This window comes from Mustela lutreola, chromosome 8, assembly GCF_030435805.1.
Source record: "Mustela lutreola isolate mMusLut2 chromosome 8, mMusLut2.pri, whole genome shotgun sequence".
NCBI lineage: Eukaryota > Metazoa > Chordata > Mammalia > Carnivora > Mustelidae > Mustela > Mustela lutreola.
In genome coordinates, this window is record NC_081297.1 from 82,643,067 (window position 1) to 82,665,255 (window position 22,189).

At 37.1% G+C, this 22,189-nt stretch overlaps 1 protein-coding gene across 1 annotated transcript in view; it reads right to left on the reverse strand.

The window, feature by feature from the left end:
- ITPR2 (inositol 1,4,5-trisphosphate receptor type 2) overlaps positions 1 to 22,189 on the reverse strand; it is a 502,139-nt gene that overhangs the window by 136,097 nt on the left and 343,853 nt on the right. Inside the window, exons 40-45 of the mRNA XM_059185826.1 lie at positions 20,846 to 21,029; positions 19,666 to 19,922; positions 16,110 to 16,310; positions 13,517 to 13,627; positions 9,343 to 9,438; positions 7,239 to 7,361 (exon numbers count right to left, since the gene is read on the reverse strand). Of these exons, the coding sequence (XP_059041809.1) occupies positions 7,239 to 7,361; positions 9,343 to 9,438; positions 13,517 to 13,627; positions 16,110 to 16,310; positions 19,666 to 19,922; positions 20,846 to 21,029 (972 nt within the window). The remainder of the gene's footprint in view (positions 1 to 7,238; positions 7,362 to 9,342; positions 9,439 to 13,516; positions 13,628 to 16,109; positions 16,311 to 19,665; positions 19,923 to 20,845; positions 21,030 to 22,189) is intronic.

Here is a 22,189-nt window from a genome sequence, read left to right on the forward strand (position 1 = left end):
GCTAAAGTACATAGTTGGCATGGGACCAAAAAAACAAATTGTGTCTATGCACATAGAATTTACACGCCAGTGGAAAAAATTATCATTAATTTTGACCATGATGATAACAAGAAATTATCTGTATTCAGCTTTTTTGTTATAATACTGAAATTAAAAATACTAAAGTTTTAGAGTATGTCATGTCCTAGTCATTCATTTCTCCATTTTTCATTCTTTCACTTATTTCATTCAAGCAACATTTATTAGAGGTCTTCACAGTTATCAAAGATGTTGATTTAATATAAATTATTATAATTCATTTCACATGAAGACATCAACAGATACCACACAAGAACCCTATCAATATTCTCAAAAGAAGTTCCTTTCTCTAAAACACTGAAGTTGTTGCCTCTGATGGAATGTGCTCCCCGCCCCTCCTTCTATCCTTCGAGATTCAGTTCAAGTATCACCGCTTCCATGAATCCTCTCCTGACTCCTAGGAACATGCATCTCATGCCTACCTCTATTTTAACAAAAGCCTATTATTATGAGCTTCAGGATAGCATCTTTATTCATCTTTCCATTTTAGCAACTGAAACAATGCCTAATATAAGTGTTCTTGAATGACTATCTTATAATAAATGAGCCTCAGGTGCATTTATATGATTATTACAATATTCGAGTGTTAACGGCTGGTTGAAGGTCTAGCTACACAGGTCTTTTGTTTCTCTAAACATGCCAAGTTCATTGACACTTTCGAGCCATTCTCTGGGATGTCCCCCCATATCTCTCCATTTCATACTCCCGGCATTTACTTGCTCACTCAGAGCAAGCCTCAATTTCAGCTCCTCAGAGAAATCCCTCCGGATCAGCAGTCTACACTAGCATTCCAGAACTGCCTTTCCTCACACCCTGTTCTCACTCACTGCACGGCTTGTAACACTCTCTGCTGTCTGTCTGGTCTGTCTACTCATCGTTGCTCCCAGTCACAATGTAAATTCCCTGGGAGCTGATCTCCCATTATTCTTCACAGCCGTACTCCTAATATCCAGCCCAGAGCCTGGCATCTAGCAGACACTCAAAAAATTCATGGAATTGAATAAAGAATCAATGAGAAATTTGGATCCTCTAGTCTCTAAAGTGGCAAACTATGGATCGTGGGCAACATTCCACTTGCTGCTGAGTTCTGCTTGGACTGCTCAGTGTCTTTAAAAATACCAAATGAACTGTCAACATTTAAAAATTAAGAGAGCTTACATTTTTAAAAAATTTCAGAATTCAGGTTTCTTTTGAAATATTGAAAGAAGTGGAAATCTCGGGTCTATAATCTGAATTGGAAAGTTAGCAGATGTGAGTAAAGGCTGCCTGCTTTGGAAGAGGATCACCAGGCTGTCCCAGGCTCACCTGCTCCCCCAGTGCTCACTCACATGCCCAGTCTGACCCTGAAGATGGTCTGGAGTTGGCCCTGACCTATTCTGCTAAAGCTCTCTCTATGACCCATGCTCTATATCACATTCATGTGACTCCTATAAACCCTGCCCTTATAAACTCCTCTTATTACTAAATCTGGGGCTATACCCTCAGAGATAGCTTAACCTCAGAAATTGCTTTTTTATTATTTCTGCATTATGGCATGGGAAGATTATATAGTCAAATACTTAACTTAATTCATTATACACCAGAAGAAAATCGAAGTGAGTGTTTAAGAGATCTCAACGGGAAGAAGAAACCTATCATTAAAACATTAAGAAGCTATTAATCAGGAAGAAGTAGATATAGCTACTATGACTAAGATTTGTTACTGTTAATTAAAATTCACAAACACAAAATGAACCCTGTCAGAAGAATGGAGAAACACATTTTCAATTCACAAAAAAAAAAAGTAACACTAAATAACATGAAAAGAGGGTCCATTTGGACCTGTGTGGTTTAGTCTGTGTGGTTTAGTCAGTTGAGCAGCTGAGCACTGGTTTCAGCCCAGGTCATGATTTCATGGGTCATGAGATCAAGCCCCATGTTGGGTTCTGCCTCAGTGGGGAGTCTGCTTGAGATTCTCTCCCTTTGCCCCTTCCCCCACTCTCTCACTCTCTCTCTCTCAAAAAAAAAGAGTCCATTTTATTGGTAATCCAAAAAGTGTGAATTAAAATTAGATCCCTGGGGCGCCTGGGTGGCTCAGTGAGTTGGAGCCTCTGCCTTCGGCTCAGGTCATGATCCTGGGGTCCTGGGATCGAGCCCCGCATCAGGCTCTCTGCTCAGCATGTAGAGATGCTCCCCCCTCTCTGTCTGCCTCTCTGCCTGCTTGTGATCTCTGTCTGTCAAATAAATAAATAAAATCTTTAAAAAAAAAATAAAGTGAGATCACCTTTCAACTATAATTCATTGATTCATTTAACAAATGGTGGTGAAGTGGTCACTATGTTCCAAACACTGTAAGTTTGGCAAATTTTTTTTTAAATGATAGTAATTTTAGGATTGAGTAAGATTAGTACCATCACACATTTGGAATTTTATGATAACAATTTTATGATATGCATCAAACCATAAAATAGTTACTACCTGTGACCTAGTAATTAAACTTCTTGGAATTTATCCTAGGGAAGTAATCAGTGTAGCAGACAAAGATTAATGTATAAGGATGCTAATCACAGCATAATTTATAATATCAAAAACATTAGAAACCTAATGTCCAACAATAGGAGTGCTTAAATAAATTACGGCACATTCAAATAATGAATGATTATGCAGACAGTAAAATTATGTTTCCAAGACCATTTAGTGACATAGGGAAACACTCATGAAAATTTTTAAAAACTGTATATTAAAAATAATTTCACATAGCCAGTTAAAGTGATCCATCCTTTCTTGCCTTATGAGCCAGGGGTTAGGGTCATTTCTGATTTCCAAAGGCTTGTTCATTTATACTTTTCTCCATATACATCTTAATTCTAGTAGGTATTGAACTAAAGGGTCCTACATGTTCACTGAAGACTTATTCACAATAGTCAAGATATGGAAACAATCCAAGTGTCCATCAAGGGATGAAGCATAACGAAGATGTGGTGTGTATATATAGACACACAATATGGAATATTACTTAGCCATGAGAAAGAAGGAGTTCCTGCCGTTTGCAACAACTTGGATGGAACTTGAGGTCCATTACACTAAGTGAAATAAGTCAGAGAAAGAGAAATATCATATGATCTTTTATATGTGGAATCTAAAAATGTGGAAGCCAGAGAAACAGAGAGTAGAATGATGGTTACTAGGGGGCTGAAGGCTGGGAGAAATGGGGAGATGTTGGTTAAAATGTATATGCTTCCAGTTATAAGAGTAACAAATTCTGGGGATCTAAGGTGCAGCATGGTGACTATAGCAAATACTCCTGTAATCCCATACAGTGAATGTTGCCAAGAGACTGTATCTTAAATGTTCTCACCAAAAAGGAAATAATGATGCAATGGGATGAAGCTAATGGTGGTTAATCCTTTTGCAACATATAAATACGTCAAACCAACACATTATACACCTTAAATTTATAAATGTTATGTGTTAATTATATCTCAATAAAGCTAGAGGGGGATCAAGTTTTTCAGATGGAAAAACAGCAATTGCTACATGGGACCAGAAAAACAATATGGTTTAATACATGGTAAGTGCATACAAAGTACTGAAGAATGTCCTAGATTGTAGGCAGTGACTATTCTACAGAAAGGCAGGAATAAAGAGGAGAAGGAACAGTAAGAAGGCAAAATATAAAAGAAGAAGCCCACAGCAGAAAGACAAGGCAGAGATATGGAAGGAGAACATGTGGATGGCAGAAAATCCAAAAGGACCCCTAGCTGAATTTTCAGGAAATGTTCTGCACGCCCCATAGTAGTAGAACTTAAGAAATTCCCTTTTTGATGTATTTATAGTTTTATGTAGATCAGACAAGACACTTACAAGAAAGAAGCATTATTTGTTTCTTGTAACACCAGCCACAGGAAGGGCTAAAAGGGATGTCACAGTAGAAAAAGCAGAACTACCTCACTACCATGAAAAGAACAACAACAAAAATTGAAAGTCTGAGAGCACGAAAATAAACTGTCTGTACAAAAGATGATTATAGTAAAACAAGGAGGAAGTTGAACCTTGGTTTTGGAATTACTGAACTGTGCAAAGGCAGAAACCAATCTGCATGGTCATCAGCATTCAGGGGACAAATAATTCCATACCCACAGTGAAAGCAGCAAAAGCGGGGTTCAACCAAACCCTTGGAGCACTCCTACCTGGCTTCTCCTGAAAGCAAAGCACATGACCCCTCCTCTTTGGTGTGGTTGTTGCTTGGACAGCAGATTCATAAGATACTCAGCAACCATGGCTGGCCTCCCAAGAAACCAATGTAACATGCCAGCCTAGAGAACCCCAAAGGAGTCACTTGTGGAAAGATGAAAAAAGCACAGTGGGCTCTCTTCTCTGAGTGAAAACTGAGTTTCTCTCTCTCTCTCTCTCTCTTTCACACACACACACACACAATAGTGGGAGGAGTCACCCAAGAGAATACCTTAAAAAGTAAGAAGGTAACAATGTTCTGTGTCACTCTAAGAAAATAAGCAGACAGTTGCTTAACGCTACACAGTTACATATACCGTTTTATATATTCTGCCACTCCTATCCCGTTTTTGAGTTCCTCAAAGAACGCACACTTACTCTCATTTCATAGTTACTCTTACAACTGAATCCCAAGGCTTAGAGTGTTCAGCCATTCAGAATTTCCCTCTTCCCTATACTCCGTCTGGCTTACTCATGTATCTCAGTGTTGTACAATCCCAGCTCTACAAACTACTGCTTTTTCAACGATTTGGTTTTGCAAAATTAAGAAACCTCTATATAGAGGTTTCTCTCCATTCAAGCCATTTTCCCATCTGTGATTTAATCTCTTTGTTTCAGTAAATTGTATCCTATTACTCCTCTTTTTTACTACTGAATTCCCACTCCTTAGACAACTCCACCGTTGTCTTTGAATCTCATCTCTTCTCTCCAAGCACTGTCATAAATTTAAACCCATCAAGATCATTTACCCCTTATGCCATCTGCATTTTTAACTTCATATTTTCATATTTTATATCATTTTTATATTTTCTATCATTATCCTTCCTGCTATGACAGCTCTGGCATTCTTCATACTCATTCTCCATTCTCCTCCACACCCTCCATAGCCTGTTTCTAAAATCTGTACCCTCTACTCTTACACTTCATCTGCTTAAAAATGAACTGACCTAGAAAAGTCTCTTCTTTGACTTTGACATTTGTACTGTTCCACACATTATATGGGTAATCTGAGATGGCATTTTTAAACCTCCTCTTCACGGATGGGGGTGATTGGTTCAAACATCTGCCACTCTTCTGGTTCCAAGGCTGGCTTAGCCAGGCTGGTTGTTCATTTCCCACTGCAAGCCTGTCAGGTCAGGACTTGTTTGTGTCGCCGCTCACTCGTGCAAGAGGGGACATTTCTCCAGACAGAGTGAGACCAGGTTTCAGTCAAGAAAACATGGGCGGCTGAATTCCCCTACTTCCTTCCTCTAAAATTTTCACTGCTCACTCTGGCCCACTCTTCCTTGTTGTTTTCCTTCCACAATGCTACAGCTTCTGAAATAGCTCCTTCCCCAGGCACATGCTGGGCCATCACATTTTTCTCTTCCTCCTAGTAGCCAATTTGATTTTCGTTTTCAGCCAGTGACATTTTTTTCTTTCCACTCACATTCAATCTTTAGTCATTCCTTGTCTAGAGTGACTCAATTCCTGTCACCTGAATTTCTCTTTCTCTCTAAAATGACAGCTTTGGGACGCCCAAGTGGTTCAGTGGGTTAAGCGTCTGCCTTTGGCTCAGGTCATGATCCCAGGGTCCTGGGATGGAGCTGCATGTCGGGCTCTCTGCTCAGCGGGGAGTCTGCTTCTCCCTCTCCTTATGACCGCTGCTCCCCCTGCTTGTGTTCCCTCACTCCCTCTCAAATAAACAAATCTTTTTTAAAAAAATAAAATTAAAATGACACCTTTTCTACCTCGTAAACCTCTGTGTTCTTCCTTTAATGTGCCCTTCCTTCTGGCTTTCAGTTCCTCAATACCTAAAATTCTCTTTTGTCTTTCTAGCTATAACCCATCTGCCCTTATCTGTGTCCGGTCTACATACGCATTTTGCTATACAATGAGAGGCCCCCAAATCTTCCAGTGATTGAACTGTATTTAAAAAATCAGAGCAGCTTCTTTTGTTAATATATTTTAAAATCCGACTCCTTCCCAGAATCTTTTGTGAAGACTACGCTTGAGTTTACATACTTTATACAGCTCTATAGAGAAGGGAAAGAAGTGTCTGAAAAGCAACTTTTTAACACCTTTAAACAGATAGAGTGCTGTATATGTCCTTTATATCTCAATAAAACTGGAAAAATTTTTAAAAATCCATGTACTTTATATGTATCAGTGTGTGTTCAGTTACTGGTAAGCTGTATGGGAAAGAAGGAAGAGAGAGAGGTAGACCATGCGAGAAGATAACTAGAAAGGCAGGTTGGGGAAAGTCTACAGAGTTAGGACTGTATCCCATAAAAAAGAGGGAGTTGCTACAGACAAAATCAAATTGGCACTGTACATTTAAAATGTTTAACTTCTAAGCAAATCTGCATTAGATGATACAAATTTAAAGCTGATCTTCATGTTAATAAAATTAAATTCCTCACACAACATCTATCAAGTGCCTGTGTTCATCAAGAACTATAGAATAGAAATGGATCTTCCAAAGGAATTTTAAAATTTAGCCTCATCCTTGTTAGAAGTCTAGTGGAAACTAGTTAGAGGCTGCCACTTCTGACATGCCAAACTCTAACTCAAAGAGGCCAGAAGGCATCTCCAAGGTTTGTCCTGATTAGACCAAATGTACCCCCCTTATTTCACACTCTATCTTTTCAGTTGGCCTCTCCTCCTCTCTCCTTGAAGCTTCCATTTGTTGTCATGGTTTGTCTGTTTCTCAGGCTCTGACCTGGCATTGTCTCTGTCTCCTGGCCCAGTAGTTTTTGGTGTCAAGTATCATTTTTCTTATGAATCAACACTTGGCATAGCTCTGGGAACACAACTGGGCATTCTGGGAACGTTTTCCCTCTCCATGGCCCAGAGCAAGGGGGCAGGTATTGTATAAATAATGGGACCAGAACTTGAAAATATAACAAGTCATGACACAAAACACAATTGATAAGATTAGCAATAATATAAGATATAAAATGTGACACCTGATGAGCCAGGATATAGATATTGTGTCCAACGTCTTTTGGGGAAACACCATCATCTCCGCCCTCATCCTCCCCATGGTCACATTCCAGTCCTTGGTTATAGGCATTCTTCATCACATCCACCTATCAAAAAAAAAAAAAATAGGAACAAGATTTGAAATGCTACAAACAACAAGCATTTACATTGTTTATGAGGTATAATTAAAAACTGGAACACTTCCTAAGACTTGAAAAGCATAAAAGAACTATAAATGAGAATGACCTTGGTAACCACCTTCATTTAAATGAATATGAAAGTATTTTCCTACAATATTGTATACTTCCTTGAAAAGTCTTCCTTTGATGTGTGAATGTTCACAATGCCAAAGTTCCCATGAATTAGGACACTCCGGAACCCTGATAACCATCCATTATATACTCAGTGCCCACTGGGTAACAGGGACAAGTGAAGCTGGACATTGTCCACTGCACTGAGGACCCAACAGTGGGTATAACACAATATGTACCCCCCACCGGGTATAATACAGTACGCACCCTCCTCTAGGAGCTCACTGTCCCGTGAGAGAGTCAGCACATCAAGAGGTGAATGAAAAAGTTCTAGAACAGCACTAAGTGTGAGACACTAAGTTAAAACAGAGCAGGGGCATGAACTCAGGCAAGAGACTGACGGTGAGTCACATGAGATAAAGGTATAGGCAGAGAAGAGAGTATTTTCAAAGGCTCTTGTACAGTGCTATTGTTGAATGAACACATAACTCATTGCCCCATTCAACCATAAGAGTAGAGAATATCTTGCTTCTCTTAACCCCCTGCCTTACAGATATGAGACTCTCTATAAATATGTGTTAAATAAAATTACTTCTTACATTTATCTTTATTAGCCCTCCTCAACACCATTCCTCACTCTGAAAGAGCAAAAGAATGCCTTCAATAAAACTCCCCATAGTACCAACAGCGGTGCTCCTAAGACTGGGACTTAGTCATGTGACCACCAAGTGATGTGGGTGAGAATGTTTGCAATGTTGTTAAAACCCAGTGCTTTCAAGGCAAATAAAAAAAAAAGAGAGAGAGCGAGAGACAGAGACAGAGACAGAGACAAACCAAGAAACATACTCTTAACTATAGAGACCAAACTGATGGTTACCAGAAGGGAGGTGGGGATGGGGATGGGGTAAAATAGGTGATGGGGATGAAGGAGTGCTCTTGTTGTGACAAGTCCTGGGTGATATATGGAATTGTTGAATTACTATATTGTGTACCTGAGACTAATATAACACTGTATTTTAATTACACTGGAATTAAAATTAAAGAAAAAGAAACTCAGTGCTTTTAGCATGCTGATATTACTTCCTAATTTCCATGTACCTGAGGAGAAAAATATAACTTCTACAATAAGAAGATCTCTGCAGAATCCCCATCAAGTCTTCATATAGTTTCCTTTAGGCCAAGCATGGCACAACATTTCACTGATAGAAACAAGTTCAAAAGGAATTGGTCTTATTTTTATTGTTCAGAAAGAGGTATAAATAAAATTTTTGAGGAGTACAAACATTTTTTTAGACACTTTTTTCCTATATTCCAATACACAAACTAAAGCACACTTATTTTTTTTTTCTGGCAAAAAAAGAATTTTCACATAGTATAACAGATGTGACAATCTGATTAGGAAAAGTGCTTAGAGAAGATAAAACCAATGAAGTAAGGATTCAAATCACACAGGCTTTGCCATGATGGGGCCTCCTGAGTCACCTGCAAAAGTAAGCTGTGATGTGCCATTATGCCCTGGTGAGGTAGTGGAAGCCACTAGAAAAAGCCACCTTTTCCCTGACATGCATACTGCAAATTCATCCCTTTTAGGTTGAACATTATTAATACAGTTTCAAAAGTTTTCTTGGGGTGCCTGGGTGACTCAGTGGGTTAAGCCTCTGCCTTCAGCTCAGGTCGTGATCTCGGGGTCCTGGGATCAAGCCCCACATCGGGTTCTCTGCTTGGTGGGGAGCCTGCTTCCCCACACTCCCCCACCTGCCTCTCTGCCTACCTGGGTTCTCTCTCTCTGTGTGTCAAATAAATAAATAAAATATTTTTTTAAAAAAAGTTTTCTTACCAGTTCCCTGGGTCTCATGTTAAAAAGAATTCTTTCCGCGTTCTCGCTGTCATGTCTGCTTTCCATAATGGCCAGCAAAAGCTTAGACGCATTGTTCTAGAGATACAGATTGAGTTAATGCACAGGCAAAGCCTATTTCATGGATTAACTATCCCTGTTTGTTTTAATTGATATTACCAGGACCATTTTTTAAAAAAACAAACAAACACAACTTTAAATTGCTAATTTCATTTGGCTAGTTCACATTTTAATATAGAAGGTTTTATTCCATTGTCAACACAAAATAAAAAAAATGAGTCATGAGAGTTGTATTCCAAAGGATATTTTAAATATTGGTGAAAGGCTGTTTTCAATACAAAATCAAAACCTTATATATAATGCTTTAAAATACATTATTTTCCATCACCATTTTCTAAATAGACATTGTCTTGATGCCATTTTACAAGATGGTAATGTGAAGCAGTATCAATGATGTACTTTACAGAAATGGTATATAATTTAAAGAACTTAGCACAATTGCTTTTTGTGCAAAACATGAATATGTATTACCATATCAAAATTTTTAATAAATATGAGCAATAATTACTGAGTATTAATCTATAAAATTTTAAATTCATGAGTTAGAAGTAAAAATAAGAATTTACTGGTAATAATTTACTGGTCTCACTATTCGGCAGTAATATGCAACATGTTTACCATCTGTGTTATAGAAAAACAATATTTTCTTTTGTTTAATAGAGGCTAAAAATAGTCTGTGTTGTCTTTGATGTTTCCAGTTCTTTTATAAGCATATATTCTCAAACATTTAACCTGTAGATACTATTAATATTTCTGATAAAGTTGATTTATAATCCAAAGAATTATACAAAGTCTTATCACACAAAGCACAATATCCTCAACATTTGGAAAGATGTTTCTTTACACTGTTTTCAATAGCACTGCCCCAGAATTATGGCAAACTGTGAAATGATAAAAAGTTACCTGGGACATATTTCTACAGTGTTTTTGCAATATTTACGTAGATAAAAATCTCAAGTGCCACACACAATCTTTGATAGGAGCACAAGAAAAGTAACATTTAATGTCTTTAAGATGTTTCTCAGTGACTCAAAATTAACATCCTGTAGGAAAAAAACTTGAATTGAATCAGCTGTCTGATATATGTAGACATTCATCACAAAAATTGTGTTAAATTTGTACAAATTAACTTGACTGAGTAGCTTAGTACCAAATTTTATCCAACTATTTTGTTCTTTTAGGACTGCAGCCTAAAGATTATCTTTAAAACTAATATTAGAAGCAATGATATCTGGTGATGATGGTAACAATGTCATAGACCCATCCTGAAAAAAAAAAAATTAGTATTTTGTAAGGGAAGTGGCATTATTTTTTTATGGTTCATTTTCAATTTTTGCAGATTTGCATCAATCCTAAAATCCATTTTTGTAATGTAGCACCCTATACAAACAACATACCTAAAATAACAAGGTTCCACGATTAGTGGAGTAATCAGAGTAATCTGAACTGACCCCACAGAACTCAAAGCTCAAACCTTGGCAACATGAACAGTATTCTCTAATGAACCTCATTTAGGAGGCCCAATACATAATAGCTTAAAAATACATCCAATTGGCGATACAATTTTTTTTCCAACCAATCTTTTCACACTATCTTCAAAGAATAGAAATCTTGTAAATGACCTCAAATCTGAATCAAATTGAAAGTACAAGAACCTATATACACTAAGAAATCAAATGTGTGCGTTGGTGTTAATAGAAGATTTTCTTCCAAAGGAAGCCAGAGACCTTTAAAAAAAAAAACCTATTTACAAATTCAAAACTTTGCAGTCACAGGTTAGTCATGAAATGTAAATTAAAAGTTAAAGAACAAGACATATGCATGAAAAAATGCATAAGACTTCACAATAAATGAATATGCAGAGTTAAATATACTTAAAATTTTAAATGAAAGTATAAATGATTAAACAATTAAATTTAAGGATGAATGATACAAAATAAACCTTAATTTAGCATTTTTTAATATGAGTTACTCTTTGATGTTACAGAGATTTTATAATTAAAAGCATTCTAGCCATGGAAGCCTCCTAAAATCTGGCAATATATATTATTCTGTTTTAAAAGCGTTGTTCTCATATTGGCCATTATATACAGAGCTTCACAGATTGTTGGGAAAGGCACACATGCCTTGTTCTTTAAGTAGAAGACTATATTTTAAATATTTCAAGTCAAGTCCATTTACCTGGTATGTTATATACACCTTGATTTAACCAACATCACATTTCAAAAACATATACATAAATAGTGATTAGTAACAAATGAAATTTTAAATAGTCCTTTTTCAAAAAAGCATTTTCATTAAATAGCTAAAACTATCTACATACTCTCAAGTAATACCCCATCATTTAGTTTTTTACATATGTTTGGATTTGTAAATAATCTGTATGCGTACACTTGGTTTTTTTTTTTTTTTTTTTTTTTTTTAATACTGACTCTTGGGTTCAGCTCAGGTCATAATCTTAAGGTTGTGGGATCAAGCCCTGTGCCCCACTCTGCACTCAGTAGCGAGTCTGCTTGTGATTCTCTTCTTCTCCCTCAGCCCCTCCCCCTTTCAAATCAATCAATCAATCACTCAGTATTTTTCTCCATTAAGTTATACCAAATAAAAATGAGATTTAAAGGTAGTTTTTAGGCCAATAAAGGTTTTAAAGAGCCAAAGGCCAAGGCTTCTATGTGTTGTTTCTTTATGAATTGTGATTAAAGATGAATTTAAGGGGAAATAAACATTTTTCTAGTAACTCAGCTGAAGCTGTCTGTCATATAGGACGAGGCTGGCTTCACTAATAAAAACATAATGCTCATGGGGAAAAGGACACAAATTCAATCGACATAAGGATCACCTTAGTTCTATTCTATGAACAGAAAGACTCAAGGCTTATACATATTGCCAATGAAAACAGTAAAAAAATAAAAATTCACCTTGTCTATGAAAAGAAACATTTGCTTATTAGGAGCCCCTAGCACAATCTTCACATAAAAGAGACATATGTGCGTTCCATTACATATCTAATCTACATTTAGAAACAAGATCTACAATTCTATTCTCTCTGGCCATAAATTTACTGATACAAAATTTAATTAAACTGTATTTGCTAGGGGCTCCTGGGTGGTTCAGTCGGTTACGTGCCTAATTCATGCTTTTGGCTTAATTCATGACCTCAGGGTCCTGAGATTGAGCCCCCACACAAGCTCCATGCTCAGCGCAGAGTTTACTTAAGATTCTCTCTCTGTGTCCCTCTGCACCCCCACCCCCACTCATGCATGTGTACTCTCTCTCCCTCAAAAAAAAAAAAAAATATTTGTTCTGATACTGGACGGACCTATCTTTACAGAAAAATTATATTTAACCGTTTTTTCTTTTTTACCTCTTTAACACTAAACACAGTAATGTGATCTTTATTAATTCATCTGTATTGAATATCATGCCTTTGAGTTTGGGATTTATTTATATAGCTTCTTGTGTATATTCATTTGTCTATTTCCATTTAAAGAAAAAGTTGAAGAAATTTTTTAAAATGTCATTTTCTTCCTAGGCTCTGATAAATGGAACTACTGGGAAGTATGCACACAGCTTAAGTTAAAGCAGCTTCTCCAAGGGAGTGTAAACACTGCTAATAGTATTTGACCAAAAACCACAATTCTTATGTAAAAGAAACCAGCTTTTTGAGAGAAGAGAGCCATGACACTAAAATGCAGCCCTTCTTTTACATGGTCTAATTCATTGTGACTTGCTAGATAGGATTCTGTAGTCTAGATGAATTAAAAATATATGGCATAATGAATGTTTAACACATTTTTTCTTCTGTATAATAAAAAGTATACAATAAAAACAAAGAGAAATAGTGAAACAAAGTGGCTACTTAAAAGAACTTTCAGTAAAGTACCCTTGACTGATACTACCTCAAAGCTTATTGGACTTTTGTTAGGGATTTAGTGCACATTGTACTTTCACTCTCCCTTTCTGTCAATTCATTAGCTGAACAGATGATAATACCTGGGTTTTTACAAGAGCTACTAGAGGATTCAGAGCCAATTCTGAAATGAAGTTTTATATAGAAAATGTCACCCCCGCCATCCAAATAGTGGATTTAGTCTACCTTTAGTTGGAGCACCAGATCCATTCGATATTTACCCAGAGGGTTTATGTCATTTAGGATCAAAGCAATGATGATATCAATCCCATTTGATTCATGAGTAGCAATACACGTCTGGAAAACAAAATGTTTACGAACAACGTTTTACTTACAACATAAAAGTGCTAGACATCATCTGACATAAAAGAACAATCACCTTAGTGACTTTTAAAACAGAATTAAGATTTAACTTTGAGATTAAGTCAAGGGTTTAAATTTGACTTATTCTTTCATAATAAATCTTTTAATTGATTAGTATTGATTAAATGGCTTTGAATGCAGGACACTGAAAGAGACAATGTGTGTAAATAGAGATTTTTAAAATGAACCATTTTTTATAGAATTTCAAAGAACTTCAAAACTGAAGTTAAATATTCTTTCAGACAACAAATTCTAATATACCCGCCAATAGAAAAGTTAGTGTCTTAAATTCAGAATTTTAAGATCTGATCTCTCCTGGCTAAGAGAATATTCCTCTTTAGGAAAGGAGTGTCCACGTGGTATGTTTGTGGTATGTCAATGTCATTGGCACTGATAGGGCTTATCAGTTCAGCTGCTACTTAATATTGAGTGAGTTGCACATGATGCTACTGCACCTCTGGGGGCAGCAGACAAGGAAGACAGGAGCCTTCTATTATTTTGGGGACATCTGTCTGGTATGGTGGTGGAAGACAAGTTCTGCAGAGTCTTTCAACCTGAGTGATTTATAGAAGGACCTGACTTGGGGAAAGTTTATAAAACATCCTGAGAGATAAGCAGTATTTTGAAGGCTAGGGTCTATTGTGCTAGGATCCTGAACTTAATGCAATGGATAGAACTTGAGCATCAGAAACCTGTGGGTTGGAATTTGTGGAACCACACATTATGATGTAGCAGCCAGTATCAATGGATCCCAAAAATGGAAACCAGGTGAGTTAAAAGAGAAAGAGTAAACTCAACGTAATTCTGAAATAACCATTATCTTTCAGAATGGGCTTCATTTTTCCCTTTGCACAAAGAATTTTTTACTCCCCGGACACAAAGGAAAGGTGTCTTCCATCCATCTTCCACATTTCCTGAGGTTCTTCTGATTATTAAGATACTTGCTAGACTTAGAGGGAATCAATTTGCAGATCATTTCTGGAATTTTCTGGTAACCATCTTTTCTCCCACATATTTTCAGAAGTTGGGGTTCAAATAAACTATATTTTCAGAGTATGAGGGATTCATGTTTATTATCATTATTTATTACTATTGGTTTTTTTATTATTAGGTTTGTACTTTTAGAGCTTAGTTTAGTAAATTAATTTTAAAACTCAATTTCATCTTTTTATAAGACCAAAAGTGGGGAATACGTGCTTAATAAAATAGATATACATGTTTTTTCCAACAACAAAACCAAGTTTCCAAATTTGTATATTTTTCCTCAACTTTCCACAGTTAAGTTTCTTTGTATCATTACCCTAGGAGACTGAAATATAATCCAGGAAAACCTAGGGTAAAATCTGTTACCTCCTTTACTGGGTAATATGCACATTACAGAGGGGGGCAGTATCCTCACAACAAATTCTTTACATCAATAAATGTTGAGTTTTTATTCTACATACCTAGGCATGCATATGTGTGTACCTGTTTATACGTGTGTGTGCATATTTCATAATTTGCAATAGAAAAGCAGCCTGTTTCCCCCCCACACACTTCTTTTCTATGTTATGCACCGATGTTCAGTCTTGATGGCTTCTTTAAGATTTATATCCAGAGATGTTTACCACTCGAAAACTCTTTTCTTCCAGGCTGAATCCATGCTCGCAATGATAGCCCCATAACACTTAAGTGTTTGTGAACAGTCAATTAACAAACTCTCAGGTGACTACCCGCTCTTGACTAGCTCAAGTGTCTTATCTTCTATGCCCTCAAGTGTCCTGTCTTCTATGTCCTTGATGTCCAAGAAAATGGAATCAGGCAAACCTTCTGGAAGAGAGGTAAAATTTTACCCTTGAAAACGTAATGTAGTCAAAAGAGCACTCTACTTAAACCCAATCAAAAGTCCTGAGTTTTAAGTATGGCTCTACAATATACTGATTCTTTCACTCCGAGGCTGTGGGACATCACTTCATCTCTGGGTCAGAACATATTCTTCCACAAAATGGGAGCAATAAGACCTATTTTGTAATGTTCATAGGTTTACTGCAAGTCTAAAGGAGACTAATATATATGACACACCACAATGGAGTGGTAGAAGCCAAAGGGAGTGTGTTTCACAAATCCTGAGAAAGAGTCACTAAAGATGAAAACTGAGCAACGGTGAAGAAACACATTTCACTCTTTTCGGTAGGTCTGATTTATATCTGGAACATTTTCATGGGAATTTTCTTTTATGATAAAATTAAATAAAAATAGGGCATAGTATTTACTAGTCCAGAATTCAGTCTTTGTATGTTTCGTGAGAAGAGTAAAAATATCTGGCAAAGCAAGAAAGATCTTTTACATGTGGACAAAGCTTGGCTCCTTCACCAGTTTGATCCTTTTGCTAATTAGTCATGAATACTTCTGCGTGAAGAACTGCTTTCACGGTTACCTGATTTTCATGGCATGGGCCCTGGCAATATTCCGTCAAGCTCTCCAGAGTCTGGTTGACCAGTACTACATTCTTCTCATTGATGTAGAGACCCAAAAGGCCCAGGCCACCCGTGGTACTTCCACAGATGCAGTCCAAAAACTGAAGGGTCTCACAGACGAGGTTATAATTTGTTTTGTTGTTTTGATTCCTCAAAAAGTTCTGAAAGCAAAAGAAAATATACCTGAGGAGTTAAAAGAAATCACTGTGCTAATTGCTTTCAGCTCTCTCACTATGTGTGTTTTTCTGACTCAAAAATATCCCCAAGGCAATGTGGAATAGAATTGCTCTTTATAAGAAAGTGTTCACATTTATTAAATTTCCCTTAGGTTTAAGAAAAAAGCTTCCAGTTTTTTCCTCAAGAATCTAAATTTATCAGTATAGTTCATAACAATGTCATTACCTCAAAACTATACAGAAAAGGCAAAAAATAAATAATAGGAAAAGGAGAAGGAAAAAAGAAGCTAGAAAGAAGTTCATCAGGGAGAGAAGCAATTTTCAAGTAAATGATCCCTCACAACCAGTACCGCTTCAAACAATAAATGATACAACCATTGTGGAGGGCAACTTAGAAGCCCCTATTAAAATATTCATTTAACATACAGTTCTGATTCCTAAGTTATTTATATATATATGTATACACACACACATATGTGTATATATATATATGCAATATATAACATCTCTATATATGATGCACACACATGACTACAAAAAGATTTACTGCACACTTCTTATAATAGCAAAAACTGGAAACAATATCTACCTGTCATAATGTGACCAATTTAACAAATACCAGTATATCCAAACATTAGAATATTGCAAAGCTATAAAAATGAGGTAATTCAGTATGTACTAATATAAACAAAATCTAGTAATAAGGTGTATTACTAAATGGAAAGTAACATCACATAATCTGAGGAACATTACATAATCTGAGTTTTCAAAAAGATTTTACATTTACAGATTAATATGCTTCTATGTGCATAAAAGTCCCTGGAAGGAAGTATAATCTGTTAAGAGTAATTTCTTTGGATGAGTAAATCTAGTGAAAGGTAAGCAGAGAGGGGAAATGTTTATTTTTATCTATTACTTATTTTTATTAATTGAATTTATTATTTAATTTACTTATTTGAATTTATTTCCACCACTTACTTTTTTTTTAGTTTTTTTTTTTTTTAAGATTTTATTTATTTATTTGACACAGAGAGAGAGAGAGAGAGAGAGAGCACAAGCAGGGGGAGTGGGAGAGGGAGAAGACAGGACCAATCCCAGGATGCTGGGATCATGACCTGACCAAAGGCAGATGCTAAACTGACTGAGCCACCCAGGTGCCTTCCAATTTTTTATTATGGCAAAATACACATAAAATGTACCTTCTCAAACATCTTTAAGTGTACCACTCAGTGGTATTACATAAATTCTTAACACTGAACTACCATCACCATCATCTGATTCTAGAACTCTTCATCTTATAAAACTAATACTCTATACCAATTAACAACTCTTCATTCTTCCCTCTCTCCCCCTGGCAACCACTACTCTACTTTCCATCTCTCTCTCATTCTGACTACTTTAAGTATGTCATATAAATCGAATCACACAGTATTTGTCTTTTTGTGACTAACTCATTTCACTTGAGGCATAATGGGTCATCCATGTTGTAGCACATGGCATATTTTCCTTCCTTTGTGAGGCTCAATACTATTCCATTGTATGCATATACCACATTTTGTAGATCCATCTGTCAATGGACACTGGGTTCCTTCTACATAATAGCTATTGTGAATGATTCTACTACCTAGTCTATTAAAACAAAAGTATTTTAAAGATTTCATTTTACTTATTTGAGAGGGAGAGAAGGAGAGCGAACAAGTCGGGGGGAGTAGCAGAGGGGGACAGGGAGAGAGACGGGGAAAGAATCTCAAGCAGACTCCCCACTGAGTGTGGAGCCCGATGTGGGGCTCCATCTCACAACCCTGAGATCACCACCCCAGCTAAAACCAAGAGTTGGCTGCTTAACTCAGTCACCTGAGAGCCTCAAAACTATTTTATAGGAGCATTTCCCAAATTGTTTGATCCCATACTCCTATTAGAAAAATATTTTTATCAGATACTATCCACCTATCTCCTACATGGACAGACCACACGGACCAGGATGAGCAGGTAGGTGCATTTCCAGTGTCCTCCTTCCAGAAGTAATACTTCTGGCCTTTGCCTGCCGCAGCTCTGTAGCAGCCCTCTCCACATTGTGATGGGGTAGTCCACAAAACCTATAGTTTCTACCATTCACGACGTCCTGAGCTTCTTATGTCCTTAGAGGATATTTAATTCCATTTGTATTAACCTACCATCTCTTACCAACTCAGAATACCTGCACTCTAGGTTCTAGCTAGAGAACACAGCTTCAAACTCTGCTCTCCCTCATCCTGGATATGTGCTCTTACAGACGATTTCACCTCCCATGTCGTTAAGCCATGGTGACGTAAGCAGCACGCAAATAATGCAAAAAACAAAAGCCCGAAATTCCTGGGTACTCCTCAGTCCAGCTGTTTGACAAAGAAAAATGTACCAAAGAAGATGTAAGACCAGGACTATATTCATCTACAAAGGTATCAACCTTTACTGTCCTAAAACATCCACTTCTATATTAACTGTTTCTAATAGAGATGTAGAAACAGAGTCTGTATCTCACGCAAGATATATGAATTGAGCTGGAAATGATGAAAGCGCCTGTAGCTATAAAACCATGAAAGGCAGGGGAGCCTGGGTGGCTCAGTTGATCAAATATCTGACTCTCGGGTTCAGCTCAGGTCATGATCTCAAGGTCTTGAGATGGAGCCCTACATCAGGCTCGGCGCTTAGCAAGAGTCCTTGGGATTCTCTCTTTCTCCCTCTGCCCCACCCCCTCTTCTCAAAAATATAAATCAATCAATCTATCTATCTATCTTTAAAAAAAATTTAAAAACTATGAAAGGGGTACGCCTGGGTGGCTCAGTGGGTTAAGCCTCTGCCTTTGGCTCAGGTCATGATCTCGGGCTTCTGGAATCGAGCCCCCTGTTGGGCTCTCTGCTCAGCAAGGAGCCTGCTTCCCCTTCTCTCTCTTCCTGCTGCTCTGCCTCCTTGTGATCTCTCTCTCTGTGTCAAAAAATAAACTAAATCTTTAAAAAAACAAAACAAAACAAAAGACCCACAAAACTCTGAAAGGTATAGATGAGGCAAATGTGACCTTCCTCAACAAATACCAGAACACTAGGATTCAATGACCCTAACTGAGGCTAAAAAGATAGGAGTTGAGGCTGCAATGGACGATCATACACAAGCCTGATTTTTTTTTTCACGCATAAAGGAGTTTTCTCCGCATTTTTCTTCACTTAGATGCAAATGTTTCTTCCCAACTCAGAAGAGCACTATCGGTTTTATTTTCTCTTCTAAAGGACCCGTTAGTTTTATTTGAACGTAGTTACCTACAGTCACAGGCTGTCTTCTCAGCTTTTACACAAACTAGAACAAGTACCTGCAGTTCCCGGTTGTGATTCTCACACAACAGCTGAAGAAACCGCAGTATGGGCTGCATGATGGCAATCGCAGGGCTCATCGTGACTTCCTCCGCAGACTTTTCCTCAGCGTTTCCCACTTCCGATCCTGCACACATAATGTCTATTTCTGGATCCATTTCCCTTCGGTAGGCACAGTATGCTTTGGATGTCGCCGAAGAAGCTTCTGTTAATTGCCCTTTCATTCCCTCTTTCAAAAGTAATGATGAATCTCTTACTGAAATCAAACAGTACTCTTATTTATTTCTGAAGGAACTTCCTTTTGCTAATTAAAACACAAGACAACTAGTTCCCAAATTCTCTAACAATTGAATTAAAAATCACTTGACACAAGGTGCAACAATTTCCCCCCAAATAATCTGAAGTAGCAACTAAAATATGAAATTTGCATAGGACATTAAAAAAAGGATGTTAATGCTTTGCCCATTTTAGAAGGGCTTGTGTCTTTCTGATAAATATAAAATACCAGAATTCTTGAATACAAGAAGGTGGGGAAAATATGGCAAACTTCAAAACCTTAATGTTTATGTGATTTATATTAACTTCGTCAATGACTTTTTTATTCCAAATATCAAGAATCTTTCATTAAAGTATGGTACTGTAATTCCTATTCTTCTTTTTTTTTTTTAAGATTTTATTTATTTATTTGACAGAGAGAGAAATCACAAGTAGGTAGAGAGGTAGGCAGAGAGAGAGAGGAGGAAGCAGGCTCCCCGCTGAGCAGAGAGCTGGATGTGGGGCTTGATCCCAGGACTCCGAGACCATGACCCAAGCCAAAGGCAGAGGCTTAACGAACCAAGCCACCCAGAAACCCTTGTAATTTCTATTCTTAAAGTTTGGACTTCACCAATGCTCCAAAGGTTTGGGCAACTGGCTCTTTACTGTGCACTCCACTATAAAGCCAACATTTTCATGTCACTAGTTACTTTGCTCTGATAATCCCTTGTTTGAGTTTGGTCCTGCACAGCTGTTTCAAGGTCAACCCTGTGGCCATGATAATTTAAGAACGGAGCTCCACACATGGAACCACAGTTGGGACAGTGAGACCAAGGTAAGTGCGATGACAAAGATCAGCAAGACTTAGAAGTTGTGTGCCCTCCTGTTCTCTCTATACCCCCAAGTACTCAAATATTTCTTTACCTCTCATTCGTGGACCAGATGTCATCAATTCATTGTCATCATCCCTTTTTTTGTTACCTAAGTCTATGGTATTAACTGTCACTGTTGATCTTATCTCTTTCTGGGCAGCCTTCATTCGGTCATAGAGAACTTTGAAGAATTTTTCTGACTTTTTTTGTTCGTGCAACTGCTGGTAGAAGGAATACTGTAAGAAAACATATTTTAAGATATTAATACCCAAGGGGAGAAAAAGAGTGCTTGCATGCTTGAAATAAACATAAACATCACGGATGAAAGCACACATTTAATGTGCTGCCCATTATTATTTCATAAATTAGCAGCTTTTTCCAGTCTCCTGTACTATTTAGCATACACTAATAATAGCTTGTATTTGCTTAGCACTTTCCACTAAAATCCAATATATTTTCGTGTTATTTCATTCATCCTTGCTGAATATTTTATTTGAAAAATTTACAAGGGCATTGTAAGAAGTTGATCCAAAGAGTTCTCTGATTTTTTTTTACATTACTATAAACTCATGTCTCGATTCAACACGTATTTATTGAATGCCTACTATGTGCCAGGCCCTGGCTACTACTAGGGATAGAGCAAAAAGGAAAATCTACCACAATCCCTGCCCTCTGAGTCTGTCACCTAGAGTAGAAAATAGCCACAAATCCAATAAGCTTCCTGTTTCGGTAAATGTGAGTTTACTCAGAGTTACAAAGAGTTATTTTTCTCTTTATCTAAATTACAGTACATTTAATTTAGAATGTGTTACCATGGCAGCCTCACTCACAGGAACCCACTGATAGATACGCACTAAGTTTTTTCGGTACTTCATTAGCTACATTGCTTTGCATGGGGTCTAGGACAAGCCTGCCATAAAATGTATAAAATGGATTCTGCTCGAAGAGTGAATAATGATACAGAAAGGATTCCACACCAAAATGATGATAAAGTATATCACAGTGAGGCAGAAATACTGAACCTTGAAAATACCTGCCAAATCCCTGTCTGCTTAGTGACTTATGGACATGTCCAGAAGAGGTAGGTGATGGGAAAGGTGATACACTCCAGAGAAGATGGAAGTACTGGGTGGGGAAACTGTACATTACCAATATGAAAATCATGGGATAGGCACAATAGATACAATAGAAATAAAGTAAAAAAAAACTAATAAAGATAATAATTCTAATAACTGTACTGACTGTACTGATTAAAAGACAGTTATGTAACCTTGATGAGAGACAGTGTGAAGAAAACATGTGAAAAACAATGACTCCTAAATCCAGTACAATGAACCATAATCCAATAAATGTAAACAGACAGTTTTGGTTTGTGTGCTTCCTATACATAGGCTTT